The sequence below is a fragment of the Rhinolophus sinicus genome, chromosome 1 (assembly GCF_057876585.1).
Source record: "Rhinolophus sinicus isolate RSI-liver-muscle chromosome 1, RSI-T2T, whole genome shotgun sequence".
In the NCBI taxonomy this organism is placed as follows: domain Eukaryota; kingdom Metazoa; phylum Chordata; class Mammalia; order Chiroptera; family Rhinolophidae; genus Rhinolophus; species Rhinolophus sinicus.
The window spans coordinates 8,048,031-8,062,488 of record NC_142501.1 but is presented as its reverse complement, the minus strand read 5'-3'; the positions used below and the strand labels follow the sequence as shown (position 1 = coordinate 8,062,488).

Sequence of the window (14,458 nt, the reverse complement as noted above, 5' to 3'; positions counted from 1 at the left end):
CGACAGAGCAAGTGGGAATGAGTTCTCACCCTGGGTCCAGTGGCGTGCCAGAGGGATCTGGTGGCCTCTCAGAGGGGACAGGGAAGAGTGAGACACCAAATGATAGGGCTGGAAGAGTACCCAGGTTCCCTGAGGGTTACTGCCCCTGTGTGCCTGGGGCAGGCACGGTGTGGCCTCTGACACAGCCTGTCCTGGCACTCAGAGGCCATACTGCCCAGCTCGCCAGACCCTTCCCCTGCCCCTGCTTCCTGGCCCTCCTGTCCCCTCTCCTCTGCACCTTTGCGCACAGTCCCCTGGGGCAGGAATGCCCTTTCCCTGCTCCATTCCAGCAGGAAAACTGCCTCAGGATTCAGGACATACCTCCTACTCTTCAAAGCACTCCTTGGAAGCTGGATTAGTCACCCCCCTGCTTGGGGCATCCCTCCACCCCCGCCCCGGGGCAGGGATCACCCTGCCCTGTCATTGTGTCCTGCTCTGTCTTCCATCAGATTAGGATCCGAAGGCAGGGCCTGGGGCTGAGGTCCCAGCACCACCCAGGGTGGCCCTGGCGCAAGCACATGTGTCTGGGATCCAGTGTGATCAATGGGCAGTAAATGGATGACTGATGGGGTGCTAAGCCCAGAGCCTCAGACCAGTTCTGGGAAACTCACTTCCCAGGGGGGATTGCTGAAGGTTGGAGGCTCTGGGCAGGATGTGCCTGTGCCCCAGGGAATGAAGGAGGTGGAGGCACTCTTGGGTGGAAACCCTACTTGCCACATGACCTCTTTAATCTCAGACAGTTGGGAGGCCCTCAAGCTCCATTTTGCGGAGGGGGAGACAGGCCCAGGGAGATGCCACCAGCTTCTAAAGGCAAGGGCTGTGTGGGGCCTTCCTTGCTGAGATAGAGGGAAGGTAAGAGGTCAGGTCCTTCCTCCCTGGCCTCACCAGCTGGGCCTCCCTACCCCCACTCTGAACTCTGAATCGGGGGCTGCAGGGCAGGAAGTGAAAGGTGCCTGCAGGAAGCCCCAGGAGGAACTGAGACTTAAGCCAGATCCACCCCCACCTGCCTGGGCCCTGGGGACTTTGGGGAAACCAGACCCTCCTTTAGGAAAAACTGGCAAGACACACAGGCTAGGGGGAGGGGAACTGCTTCTCTCCGTTGCCATCCCAACAAGCAGTTCTTCCAGAGTCTGTCTTGGATCCCTCTTACCACAAAAAGAGACCAGGTGGAGAGAGAAATCTTTACGTAGTGTTGAAAACAAGTAGGACCGGGAGTTAATCCATGGAATCAGCAGCTCCTAAGGAGGGCGTCTAGACCAGTGCCTTTCTGGACAGGCGCACAGGGCAGGGGCAGGAGCCTGGGTCTAGCCTAGCTCCATCTCTGCTTATTGTATCTCGGGCCAGATCCCTCACCTCTCTAGGCCTTTTCTTTCCTATCAGCAAAATGGGCTGTATAATCCCCGCTCATGGACAAACGGGAGCCTTTAAAAAGTCAAGGACTTTGGTTGCAACAACTCTCCTGGGAAACAGAGACTCAGGGAAAGATTTATGTACAAGGAGGTGCTACTGTATCAGTTACAATGTACAGTTGTCCTCCCTCATTGGTGGGAGACAGGTCCAAAACCCCCAGGGGATGCCTGAAATCAGGATAGTACCGAACCCTTTATATACAATGTTTTTTTCCTATATATGCACCCATGATAAAATTTAATTTATAAATTAAGTACGGTAAGCAATTAACAACACTAACTAATAATAAAATAGCACAACTATAACAATATACTGTAATAAAAGTGACGTGAATGTGGGCGCTCGTTCCAGGGGAGCTCTAGATGCAGTCTCTGTACAGGCTCAATGCTTTTCTGGTGCAACACACTGTCAGCTGGAACACGTTTTGTGCTCACATCCTCCACCCACAAATGTAACTCCTTTTCCATCCTAACAAAGCAGTTATCACGCACCTTGGCCATAACTTTTGCAGCCTGAGGTGTGACAGCAAATCTAGCACAAATTTATGTTTCCTTCTTGACAATTTCATGGTAGAAGATTCGTCCTTACCATAGATCTTAGCAACCTCAGCATATAATTTTTTTCTTATTGACTAGAGAAATTTTACCTTTTCTCTTAAAGGAAGCATTTTATGGCTTCTCTTTGGCGTGGCCAAATTGTCAGCTTCACTAACCACTCTTGTGCTTGGGAGCCATTATTAGGTAAAATAAGGGTGACTTGAACACAAGCATTGTATCCACTAACAGAGAAAGCTACTAAGTGACTGATGGGCAGGGAGCATATACAGTGTGGATACACTGGACAAAAAGATGATTCACGTCCTGAGTGGGAAGAAGCAGGATGACGTGAGAGTTCATCATGCACTCAGAATGGCACACAATTTAAAACTTATGAATTATTTATTTCTGGAATTTTCCATTTAATATTTTCAAACTGCGGTTGACTCGAGAAGGGGGGACCACTGTAAAAACTAAAAACAACCAGATGCTCCAGCGGCAAACTTTTTCAACATTTTTCCAAGGTTTTCACCTTGTTGGTGAAGTATTTAAAGGCAAGAGAAAACTCACCAAGTACGACAGTCAAGATATGAATTTATATATGTATATAAAATGATTACAATGATGTAGGAAATCCACCACTCAGGGGCCTGGTACTGCTGGTTATGGGTCATTTCTCTGTAAATTCCACCCTCGATTACTGTCTTAAATGTTCCAAAGTGTCTATAAAACCCACGTCTTGATGTTTTTTTAAATAAAAAACTTTTTAAAAGCAAACACGTCTCTTCCAGGTGCTATTATTAAGATCAAATGACGTAAGACTCCTTAGAAAACAATGCCTAGGACAGAGGGCCAGAGACTGGAGGCCCCTGGGAGGTGGCGTCCCTTTCAGGGGTTGGGGGAGAGTGACCCCCTCTTTGCCCACCTCTCCCCTGGCCTCGCCTCCTGGTTCTTCCTTAATGAACTTTCCTTCTGTTATGTGCTGGATGACAATGATGCCAAGTCTTCTTCTCTGGGCCTCAGTTTTCTAATCTGTAAAATGTGGTGAGGGGTTGAGGATTCTCTAAGTTTCCTTCTAGTTCTTCTCCTTTGAGGGCCACAGGCCAAGAGGAGAGCTTTGCATCTATCTTTGAACCCTCTGTTTTTCAGAAAAAGTAACTGAGACTGGAGGGGAAGCTGAACACTAGCCAGCGGTTCAGCTAGGACACAGTGGTGCCAGAGGTTTGCATGTCTGGGCCCCAGAGGGGTTTCGCCCACTAGTTTCACCTCCAGGGCCCAGCCTCCAGCTCTGGTGGAAAAAGAGGGGCGGGGGTGGGGTGGCCAGCAATGGCTCAGACTCCTCCAGCCCAGTGGATGGCTGGTGCCATTCTGGGCCTGCCTGCCTACTGCCCACCACCTGATCTCACCCTAGCCAGCTGGCTCCCTGGAGGGAGGGGCATCTGAAATGAGTTCAGGGAGGGAGTGGCTAAGTAGAGATTTAGGTATGAGAGATGTGAATGTCCAGGTCCTGGGGTCTCCAAATGCTGCTGGATGCTAACTGTGGGGACGGAGTCTCAGAGAGCAGTTTCCAGGCTCTCGGCCTCACGTGGAAAGGCGCTGGCTCGGTTATTAGATGGCCATCACCTGTAATCAGATGGCCATCCGCTGTGGCTGGTTGGCCATCAGCTGTTACCGGTTAGCCATTAGCCACTAATATAACTGCTGAGGCTACGCTAGGGGATTGGTTGGTTGGCAGAGAAGCGGACAGCGGATTGCGCATTGTGTGGGGCCTGCTTCCTGTGTCTCCAACCCAGCCACCAGCAAGAGTATAGTGGTATGAACCCCCTACCCATGGCTCTGTCGGTGTTCCTTTTTGGCCTCCCCATGTCCTGCGTTCTTGTCCGGGGAGCGGAAGCTGAGACCCTGCATAACACTGTCCTTCCTCCCCCTTTTTCCTCCTTGCCCCCACTCCGGTTCAAGCCGTTGTTTCTCAGTCTAGTTGTGTAGGACACAGCTCCCTGGTCCATGTTGGTGTTATGAGCCTTGCGCTCCCCCGGCTGAGGCAGTTGGTCGCCGGTCGTTGGTTGGCTGCTCACGGCAGCTCTCGCTGGCTGCTGGCCGCTCACAATGGCTGCCGGCCACTCACGCTGGCCACCGGCCACTCACACTGGCCACCGGCCACTCCTGGCAGCACACGGTATCCGCAGCAGCCCACGGCAGTACACAGCAGCCCACACCAACCCAAGCCACCCCTGGCTGCTCACGGCAGCCCAGCTCCAGGGAGAGCCATTGTTCACAATCTTAGCTGTAGAGGGCGCAACTCACTGGCCCATGTGGAAATTGAAGCCGCGACCTACTCATTAGGAGCATGGCGCTCCAACCACCTGAACCACTGGGCCAGCCCTGCTAACTATCTTTTGAGGTGGGTAAGGGGTAGGCAGAAAGGGCAGGTATGTGCCAGGCAATTCTGGTGGCACGTCAGGGAGAAGTGAGCAGAACACATTTGATGAATGGAACAGAATGTGTCCAAAGTCCTACAGTAGGACAAAATGGTACCCAGAATCCCATCTTCTGACTCCCAGTCCAGTGATCTTTCCAAGGGCATTGAGCTGCAACAAGTTCCAATTCCAAGGGCGTTGTGTTGTGACAAGTTCCAGTTCCAGGATGGAATCTGGGGTCAGGAGGTTCTAGCCCTGTGTAGGAGAGCTGGCATACGAGGCAGCGGCTGATCAAGTGTACAGTGTGGTCCCAAACTGGAAGAGACAGTCTCGGCCCCAGTCCCAGAGCAAGCGGCACCACTGTCAGAAGAGCAGTTCCACTGGGATGGTGGGTGACTCTAGGGATTGGCACAGAATGGCCAAGTGACTGCAATGCTCAGTCCTAGTGCTTGGGGAGGGCAGGCCACAAAGAGAAGGGAGCTCAAGGGACATCAGGTCCTGCTGGTTCAAGGCCACAGGTCTGCCCTGGCCTCTGTATGAAGGAGGCCAGGTCCTGCAAACCCGGAGCCCTGCCCTGTGAATGGCTAAGTGTGCCCTGGAGGCAGCTGGGACCCCCGGTGGTCTCTGATGCCTGTCAGTGTGCCTTCAGCATGAGTTTGCAGTCCAGCCCCAGAGACTGGAGACTTCCTCCCAAGTGCAAGCCTTGGGCTCTGGAAGCTGCCATCAGGGTGAAAATGGCATCATGGGTCCTTGTAGACTGGGCCAAGCTCCAGGTTGACATTGGGGTACAGACACCTGAGAATCAGCATAATTCAGGCTATTTCTTTTTTTTATTGGGAACAGTGTGCTTTTCCAGGACCCATCAGCTCCATGTTGTTGTTTTCACTCTAGTTGTGGAGGGTGCAGCTCACTGGCCCATGTGGGAATCGAACCGGCGACCTTGGTGTTATGAGCACTGCGCTCTAACCACGGAGCCTCCCAGCAGGACAGCTCTTGAGAGCGAGTATTAAAGAAATACAACACCTAACTACAAATTAGGCATCCTCCCACTGAATTCTTTTCCTAGATTCATTTTGGCTTAATGGCGGCTTCCCCACTCTAAAAGAGAAGCAAGCCTCCTATACAGAGTGCCCCAACTACTCAAAAACAGGAGCTCAGTCACAACCTTCAAGGGCTCCCAAAGATGGTAGGGTTTTATAAGCCAAACACTGACCTGCCATAGGACACCGCGCTGGCTGAACACTTTGGTCTGCAGTGTCTGTGGTTCTGCGGGGTTTGCTGGGGAGCAGCCTGCCTCCCAGAAAAGGGGCAGGTGGGGTGAAGAGCCAAATTCAACCTCCAAATCCCTGGCTCGCAGTCCACGGAGGGCAGAGGCCACCTCCTGCCCCTTTCGTTGCTACTATTGCTCAGGGCCAGCTGTCTTGGTGGTGACCAGCTCAGTGGAGCCAAGCTCTGTGGCTGGCACAGGGACGCTGTGGGCAGGTGGGGTGGTGGCTGGGTCTTCTCTGGGCGAAGGCCAGGTGGGAGCTCTGGCATCAAGGGGTCCAGAGGAGAGGATGGTGATACCGTTCGGGGGCTCTGGTGGGGGGAAAGTCACGGTTGAGTCACAGCGGTCCCCCATCCCTATTCTGGAAGCCTCCCAGGAGGGACAGCTCTCCCACTGAGAGAGAAGTCGATGACTCCCCACTGCAGGGGGGGAGGGTGACACATGATCACCCTCAGGACAGGAAGTGCTGAGAGGGCAGCAAAATGAGGGGTGCTGGCAGAAGAGAGAGGAAGTGTGGCAGTCTGGCCATCCCAGAGAGAAGCCAGGACAGACCCCTCTCTCAGACTCCGCTCACCAGTCTTTGTGTCTCTTCCTTACGTGGGTCTGAGAGGCCACAGCTATGGACCTCGCTTGGCCTGGGGTCTCAGGCCGGAATGTCTCCCTGCTCAGCCTAGGATCCTCAGAGCAGCTCTTTCCTCCCTTTTTTGCATCCCCACCTAGAACCCTGCCTTCCCCTTCAGCCCTCCCCCCACCCCAGGCGGCCGGACCCTCTTCCACTGGGCAGTGCCTCTTGGGTCCCCGAGACGCGTAACTTACCGTCCTGCTCTATGTCGCGGGCCTCCGGGAGACCCGGCGAGCTGAGCCGCCTCTGTCGCCTCCTCCAGCTCACCAGGGCCACAAGGACCAGGGCCAGCGCCAGGCCCAGCAGCGCCGGGGCGCCGAGAAGTAGCGCGGGGAGCTGCAGCGCGGTCTCTGCTCCGGCGCCGGCCCCCGCGCCCACCGACTCCTGCGGCTGCACCGCCGTCCCGGGTGCCACGCTGTTCATCCCCGCTGCTGGCGTAGGGGACCGGAGGGTCAGAGAGAGGCGAGGTTGAGCAAGGGAAGGGAGGGACGGCCAGGCGCGGGGAAGGGTGTGTGTGGGGGGGGTGGGGGGTGGTACATGGGGAGAGGGGAGAGAGGCGGAGGTGAGGGCTACGCGGTGATGGCTGGTCCCCATCCAAGCCCCTGCTCACGGCCCCAGTCAGCACTTTGCTCCCCTGCCCCAACGTCCTGGGATCGTAGCGGTGGAGGCTAAGCCTCCGCTCTGGCGGGCGGGGTGAGGGGCCCTCCGTGGTGGCAGCACCCTCCGCCTCCCCCGGAGGCCGTCCCGCCGGCCAGCGTCGGAATCCTCTGGCTCTTACCGGGTCTCGGATCCGGCGTCCGGAGGAGATTGCAGGCCACGCAGCCGCGGACCAGCGGGTCAAAGCACTTGGCCTGGACGCACGGCGTGGGGGCCAGCCCGTCCCCGTCCCTCCGGCTCCTGGCCCCTGGCCTCATGCTACTGATGCCAACACACACCCAGCTGGGACTGAGTCGCCTGGGCTGCCCCAGGGGTAGGAAACAGAGGCGACACCACCCACTGCACTCGCTCCGCCCTCCTGCCTGCTGGGGTGGGACCACTCTCAGTCACGGCCCTAGGGCCCTGCACCCCAGACCTTCCCTTTCTACCTGTGGTTTCTCCATTCAACCACTCAACCTTCATCCGGCTGGGAGGGCCCTCTGCTGGGCACTGAGACCAGGGTCTGCTCTTGGCCAGCAGGTCCCCCCCCCCAGCAGGCCTCCTCTGTCCTACGCCCCAAGGCCAGCCCATATCCCCAGGTGATCCCCACCAGCCATCTCCTCCCACCCTCACCTGCCGCCTTCTCTGGGGAGCCCTCCTGCCCTTTTCAGAGCTGGTTCAGTTCACCAAACACATCCTGAGTGCCCACACTGGATGTGTCTGTCCTGAGGGACCCCCACACTGGGGGTGGTGATGGAAGAGACATGCCTCACAGCAGCTAGTGTCGGTCTCACCACAGAGGGCTGGAGGGCTGGAGCGCCCAGGAAAGCTTTGTGGAGATGAGTCAATTGCTAGATGGAGTGATGTCTAGGGGCCATGATGGGGAAGAGGCTTAGTATAAGCAAAAGCCTCAAGCCCCAAATGCGAAGGCCAAGGAGTGCTGGGGTCAGAGGGCTGGCCTGGGGCCTTGAATGAGGGGTAAGGAGCTCAGACACTGGCCTGAAGGCACTGGGGAGCCACAAAGGGCTTTAAGCAGGGACTGTCACAGTCAGAGCTGTGTGTTAGCAAGGAACCTCTGGCTAGAGTGGAGGGCACAGAAGGTGGAAGGGGAGGGCAGCCAAGCACCCAGGGACAGCTCAGTCTCCAGATCCTAAGCAGGAAGGAGATTCAGACCAACAGGTGGACAGAAAGACCGAACCCCAGTAGGCAGTCCACCCACCTTGCTGTCTTTTCCGAGGTTTGTTTGTGTGCCGGGCCCTCACCCCTATGTCTCACCAAGGCTCCTCCTGCCTGTCTCTGCTCCTCCATGTTTGGGTTCCCCCACCTGTCTCTCACGCCTGTGTCTCTCTGACTGAGTCACACACACACACAAGCTTCCTGAGTCTTCCTTCCTTGACATCTAGGGACAGGGGCTGGCAGAAGGCCTCAGCATGGCTGCAGGCTTAGTGCCTCCTGGTGGGCCCTACCAGCCCGCTAAGCACTTTAGAGCTGGGGGCACAGAGGAGAGAGTAACTGTCCAGGGGACAGGGAGGAGGCTTGGTGACAGGAGTGGATCTTTAGCAGCTGCAAAGGGGAGGGAAACCTTCCAGGCAGAGGCAAAGGCATGGAGAGGTGAAAGGGGGAGCTTTGTGTGGGGACTGGCATGGCCCCTGCCTCAGGGGATGCTATAGAAGGAGGGAAGGAGGGAGAGAGAAAGGGAGCTCCCACGGCTGCAGATGGACTGGGCCAGGCCTCGAGCCACAGGTGCTCAGGCAGAGGAGGTGTCTGAGTGGAGGGAGAGGTTCTGAGCTGTGCCTTAGGGGGACAGTGTCTGGCAGCTGTGGAGCCAGAGACTGGACAGGTGTGCGGAGCAGTGAAGAGGCTGCACTATGGTCCAGAGCAGGGGCACCATCTAGACATTGTTCACGAGGAGCAAGGGATGCTATGGAGAGAGGGGAGCAAGGCTGGTCCCCAAGTTTCTGGCTCAAGGGACCCCGAGGACTCACACAGAACCCCAAGTTGGCCGGCTTTGAGAAGTCCTAGACCACTGCCTCCCCAGCCCCTGCCCACGGGCCAGCAACTCCGTGGCAGGAAGGTGTAGGCGGTGGGGCAGCTGCAAAGGAGAAGTGGGTCTGGGGTGGTGGGTGTGGATGTGGGTGTGGGTGTGTGGTGAGGGGGTGGAGGAGCCAGGAGCCTGGAGAGGAGCCTGGGCAGGGAAGGCCTTCCTATGGGGCAGAAGGGTGGCGGCAAGGCGGGAAGATTGGGTCCCAACCCCCTCCCCCATTACCACTGGTGCCATCACCTGTCACCTGACTGCAGCGTCCTCACTTAATCCTCATCAGACATTCGGTCTGAGCAGGCAGAGGCCGGTGGGAACCCAGGAGAGGGGAACCTGTCCATGGGAGAAGGTGGGCCAGGTCTGGGGTCATTTACATGAGCACGCTCTTGACTCCTTGGGCAGAGAGAGCAGAGGAGGTGGTTCTCAGAACCCCAAGCCAGAGCCGGAGAGTTGTGGGTCTGCTTGTTGGCGCAGGCAGCTCTGAGGGAGAAGCCGAGGTACTCATTTGACACGAATGTCAACTGGGTGCCTCCGGGGACAAAGCTGGCAACAGTGAAAGGCCTGTGGGATTCCAGTCGGCCGAGTGCAGGAGACTGACTTGACAAACCTTTTCACTTGTGCCTCCTAAGTGGGGCGGGGGAGGCCTGAAGTCCCCCCGAGGACGCCTTGGCAGTTAAAGAGAGAAATTTCACCATCAGACCAAGGTGCTAAATGTCAGGTTATTCCTCAGTGTATTCTTTTTTTTTTTCATAGCTCTTAAGTTTATTAGCGTCTTTATTGAAGTGTTCTATATCACTTTTTGACGGAGATGAGAGGAAAAGTTTCTAAAATCAATGTGGTTCTTGCAAATTTTCGTTGTTCTTTTAATAGTTTTTACTTTAACTAACTTGATGTCATCACCTCTGTATTCTTGAGTAGAAAATAAGGGACTCTGTTGCTGAAAAACCCTTTTAATTGAATCTGTTTCTTAGTATTCTCAAGTTTTCGTTCACTGACGAATTTTTTTTAAAAAAAGGATGATTAATTTGAGGTCTGTCAGGGAGAAGGGAGTCTCCCTTGATCTCTGTCCCCCAACCCCTCCCCAAAACACCCTCCCAGAGGCTCTGACACTGGTACTGTAATGACGTCCCTTTTTTCAGATGTGGAAATGGGGCTCTGAGGGACAAAGGGGTGACCCAGCACATATGAAGGGGCCTGGATGGGGTCTGTGTCCAGCCAACTGTGAAGCATGGCCTGTGCCCCTCATACCTCAGGGACAGGGTGGGGGAAGTGAGGAAGTTCAGGGCCTGTTGGACAAGCTCAGTGCCATGGGGCAGGCAGTCCCTAGGGGCAGATAGGCCCAGCCCCCCAGATCTGGATGTGAAAGTGCTCTGAGACCCGGAATCCACTCTGTACTTAAACATTAGTTTTATATGTAATTCTGTGAGTAATAGCTGAACACATTCTCATGAAAGAACAGAACAGGCATTTCCTCACTGTCCCCAGAGGGAGTCTCTTTTCACTTTGGAGTCTTTCATTCCAGTCTTGTTCAGTTCCTTTAAATTGTCATGTGTGTGCATGTAGAGAAATAGGTTGTGTGTTTCATGAAGGGGGCCATATGGTATGAACGGTTCTGTCAGCCTTTCCCAGGTCCCTGTGCTTCCGGTCACCTCTCTCCATCTTATTTTTCCGCAGTGGCCCCCACCCCGAGGAGATTCCCTTTGCTTTCTTGAGTATTTAGCTCTGACAAATAGGACGCTGCTAGGACGGTCCCTGTACTGGGGGCAGCGGGCCTCGATACTTGGAGAGGGGTGGGAGAGCCAGGGGGATCAGTAAAAAGTCCTGGTGGGGCCAGAGAGCCCCTGGCCCTCTCCCCTTGAACCCGAGCTATGCAAGGATAGGTCATGCCCTGCCATGAAGCAATTACAAAATCCACACCCAGGTTTTCACAGGCCCACGCTGCCCATCCTCAAGCTCCCATTCTCACTACCTACCCAGTACTCCGAGGGGGCCCTGGGATGGGAGATGGGGGCCCTTAAGCCTCTATGGCAGTTCAGAAAGGAGACCCCCAGCCCCTTCGCTTCTCAGCCACAGGGAATGAGTCCCTCCCTCCTGGGGGCCAAGCCCGAAGGTGGAAGGAGGCTGTGAAATGGGGGGAGGCCGGAGGGAGAGGAGCAGGAGCCTCCGCAGGGGCGTCCCTCCCCCAGGCCTCATTCAGGCCAACACACAGGAGGGACACGGAGCTGGGCCTCCTGCAGGCTTGGCCCTGTGTGAATGCGCAGGCTGACTCCATGTACGGACCCCTTCACTCATTCACCAAACACTGACTGAGAACCGCTATGCCCCAGGCCCTGTTCCAGGTTCTGGGGAGACAGCAGAGAGCCACAGAGTCAAAACTGAAATAGTGAAACCATCTAGAAGGTGAGAAGTGCTGGGGAGAAAAGTTCAGGAAGGAAGGGTGCCAGGGAGGGCTCTTTGGAACAGAGGGATGGAGGTCAGAGTGACCCCTGAGGACGGACGTCTGGGGAGGAGCACACAAGGCCCAGGGACTGGCAGAGCAATCAGGAAAATGGCAGCACAGTACCAGCTCTCACCTCCTGCCTGGCCCTGTGCCCTGCACACACCTGCATCCTCTGCCTCAACCGTGTGGAGCAGGTGACATACAAAGAGGGTAGAAAGCTCAGAAGGCTAAGGGAGGAGCCAGGCAGCCCCTCAGCCCAAGCTCTTCCACCACTGCTCCCACGGTACACTGTGGAGTCCTCTCCCTGTCACCAGATGATGGCCCTCAAGGAGCCTATGGCCCAGCACAGAAGACCAAGTGCTGGGGACCCCCTCTGGGCCTGGCCTTGCAGGGCTGTTATGCAGTCAGACCAGGCATCTACCAAATATTAGCTCCTAGGGCCCCGCAAATGCCTTTGGCAGGAAGAAGGTGGCCCCAAGGAAGGCTGCCTCCTGTCCAAGTCAGGGGCACTGAGGACTGCCCACCCACTCTCCCTCAGTGGCCCCCAGTCCATAGGGTCCCACTCAGATGGGACTCAGATTAGATTTGGGGTATGCAGAGCCTGGCAGCCCACCCCACTGTTCCCCTCAGTCCCTTCTCTGCCTCTTGGGTCTGTAAGTGTCTGCGGGTAGGGTTTCGCACGGGAATTCCCGCCCGTTCTCAGGAATTTCTTTCGCTTTCTCGTTACCGAATCCCGAGATAAAAACTATTTTCTGTTCTCCATGATGAATCGTTTCCACAAAGTGACAGCCAATACGACCAACCACCTGGGTTCAAGGAGCCGATTTTTCCGATTTCCTGACCAACTTTTCTCGGGATTCGGAAACAGAAAAGCGAAAAAAATTCCTGAGAACGTGGTGGCGGGGGGGTATTCCCACCCGGAAACCCTAGAGATAAATAGGAAAAATGTCTAAGAGATACATTGTGAGTAGTATGTTTATTTCCCATTGTGGGTATTACTGGGTTCAAGGAGCTGATTTTCCCGATTTCCCAACTAACTTTTCTCAGGATTTGGGAATGGGAAAGCAGAAAGAATTCACAAGAACGGGCGGGAATTCCCCCCAAAACCCTATCTGCGGGAAGTCCTTTCACAATGATCCTCTGATTGCCCCCTGTGGCCCCAGGGGAGACTGAGGAAAGGGGGGTTGAGCCAGCAGTCGCCTGACTGAAAGGGTCCCTTTGTGTCAGAGTCCTGCCAGGTGGGCCTGGCCCAGCACCAGCTGTGTGGGGGAGGGGCAAGCCGTGGCAGGGCTTTATCTCAGAACTCCCCAGCGCTCACCTCATCAACCACAGCCCTGGGCACAACCAGCCAACCCTCCAGGCCACTATCTATGGAGGGCAGACATGGAGCAGGCAGGGTAGCTGTCAGCTTATTTGGTTTCTCTGAACCTCACAAGAACCTCAAGAGGCTGGAGCGCTCAGGGACAGGAAGTGAGCTGCCCCAGGTGACACTGCAGGTTGGCCACAGACCCCGTCAGTGGGACTCAAAGGCCAGGTCCTTTCCCACTGCATCACTTCCCCTCTGTGGCCAGGCTGCCCTGTCTTAGCCACAGCCCCAGGCTGCCCCTGCCTCTGCTCGCTGAGGGGTGGAGACGCAGGTGTCATGCTGCAGGCCCCCTCCTCACCAGGGAGAACTTGGTCCTCCACAGGGATGGGAAATACCATGATTGGGGCCAGGACACTTAGGCCAGGGCTATCTCTGACGGTGAATGTGAGCTCCCTGGGGGAGGTCCAAGGGCTGCCCACAGCCAGGTGGCCTGAGGGGACAAAAGAACCTGTGACCCTGAACAAGCCCTGCCCCTCTGAGAGCCTTGGATGCCTCACCCATGTAGCGGGGCCCAAACGCTGCACTCCTTCCTCATGTCCTCAGAGAGCATGGGCCCGGCAGCTTTCAGCTGAAAGGCATCTTTTCCAGAAGCCTCAGGCCGCCCACCCCCTCAGACCTGTAGCCCACCCTTAATAACTGCCTCCAATGCTGGCACTGCCCAGGGCATCAAGCAGGGACCTTGGGACCATGGTCAGCCCGAGAGGTTTTACATTTGCTTCAAGCTTTATGTTTAAAATAATGGCTGCTCATTCGCAGCCCTCCCAACCAGGTGGGGAGAAAGGCATTAATTAGCCTGACCCCATTCTACAGAGGAAATTGAAGCTGAAAGTAAGTGACCTGTCTAAGGTCATGAGACTAGTGAGCAGCCAAGCGCAGGCTCTCCCAACGCCCTCCACCCCACCACAGCACCAAGCACCAATTCTGGGCACCGCTGCGTAGAAAGACCGGTCTTCCATGACTTCCCTTGGTCAAATGGCCTCCTGGACAGTCACTGGCCTTGGCAGTGCAAAGCAGCCATGCTGCCTGGCCAGGGGCAGCAGGCCCAAGGGCCACTACTGCTGTTGAAGGGTTATTCAGGTCTGCTGTGAGGCAGAGGTGGCCTCTTGGTTTCAGGGCCCCTGCCAAGCTCGCTGGAGCTGGCAACAGTGACAGTACCGTGTTCCCCCAGCACTTGGAAGGCTCCCAGACCCTCAGCTGGAGAATGCGATGCCACTTCTCTTGTTATATGGCACCAGGTGACAAAGAAAATGTGGCACAGAGACCAGAGAAAGAGAAGCATGCCCCATACTGGCTGAGGGGAGGTTAGGGGGTACGGGGAGGACCTCCCCTTGTCTCCAGCAAAAAGTGACATGCCCAGAACAGGTAGGCAGGCTGTGTTCACACCACTTTCCTCTCCTGTTTAGACATCATGCTCCATTGGCCTCCACAGACCTACTGTGCACACTGCCCTGCAAAGACCCACCCTTTACAACCCAGGCTGTTGAGGGGCTGGACAGCGCTGGCTTTAGGAGCCACCAGGCCCTCTGAGAAGGCCCCTTCTCCTTAACCTCCGCCCATCCCCTCCGAGACCAACACACACCTTCACCTCTCACTTCCTGCCTCTTTCTTTAACCGTAAAGCACTCCTCCCTCAGCAGAGGCTGGTCTCCTTCCCAGAGGCCGAGGGGTTCCTTGTGCCAGCTGCAGGC

The 14,458-nt window shown here is 55.9% G+C and overlaps 1 protein-coding gene across 2 annotated transcripts; it reads right to left on the bottom strand.

Annotated features, from left to right (window-relative positions):
* Nucleotides 1-2,368: 2,368 nt before the first annotated feature.
* On the bottom strand, nt 2,369-7,377 carry TNFRSF13C (TNF receptor superfamily member 13C). 2 transcript variants are annotated; one of them, XM_019734435.3, is made up of 3 exons: nt 7,070-7,377; nt 6,486-6,719; nt 2,369-5,980 (listed from the first exon to the last, which is right to left on the bottom strand). In XM_019734435.3, exons 1-3 carry the CDS (start codon nt 7,203-7,205, stop codon nt 5,802-5,804), a joined length of 549 nt encoding a protein of 182 aa, XP_019589994.3. In that variant the 5' UTR covers nt 7,206-7,377; the 3' UTR covers nt 2,369-5,801. The 2 variants fall into 2 exon arrangements, with proteins under 2 accessions (XP_019589994.3, XP_019589993.3); XM_019734434.3 differs by having other exon boundaries at nt 6,486-6,722; nt 7,070-7,353.
* Between the last annotated feature and the right edge of the window lie 7,081 nt (nt 7,378-14,458).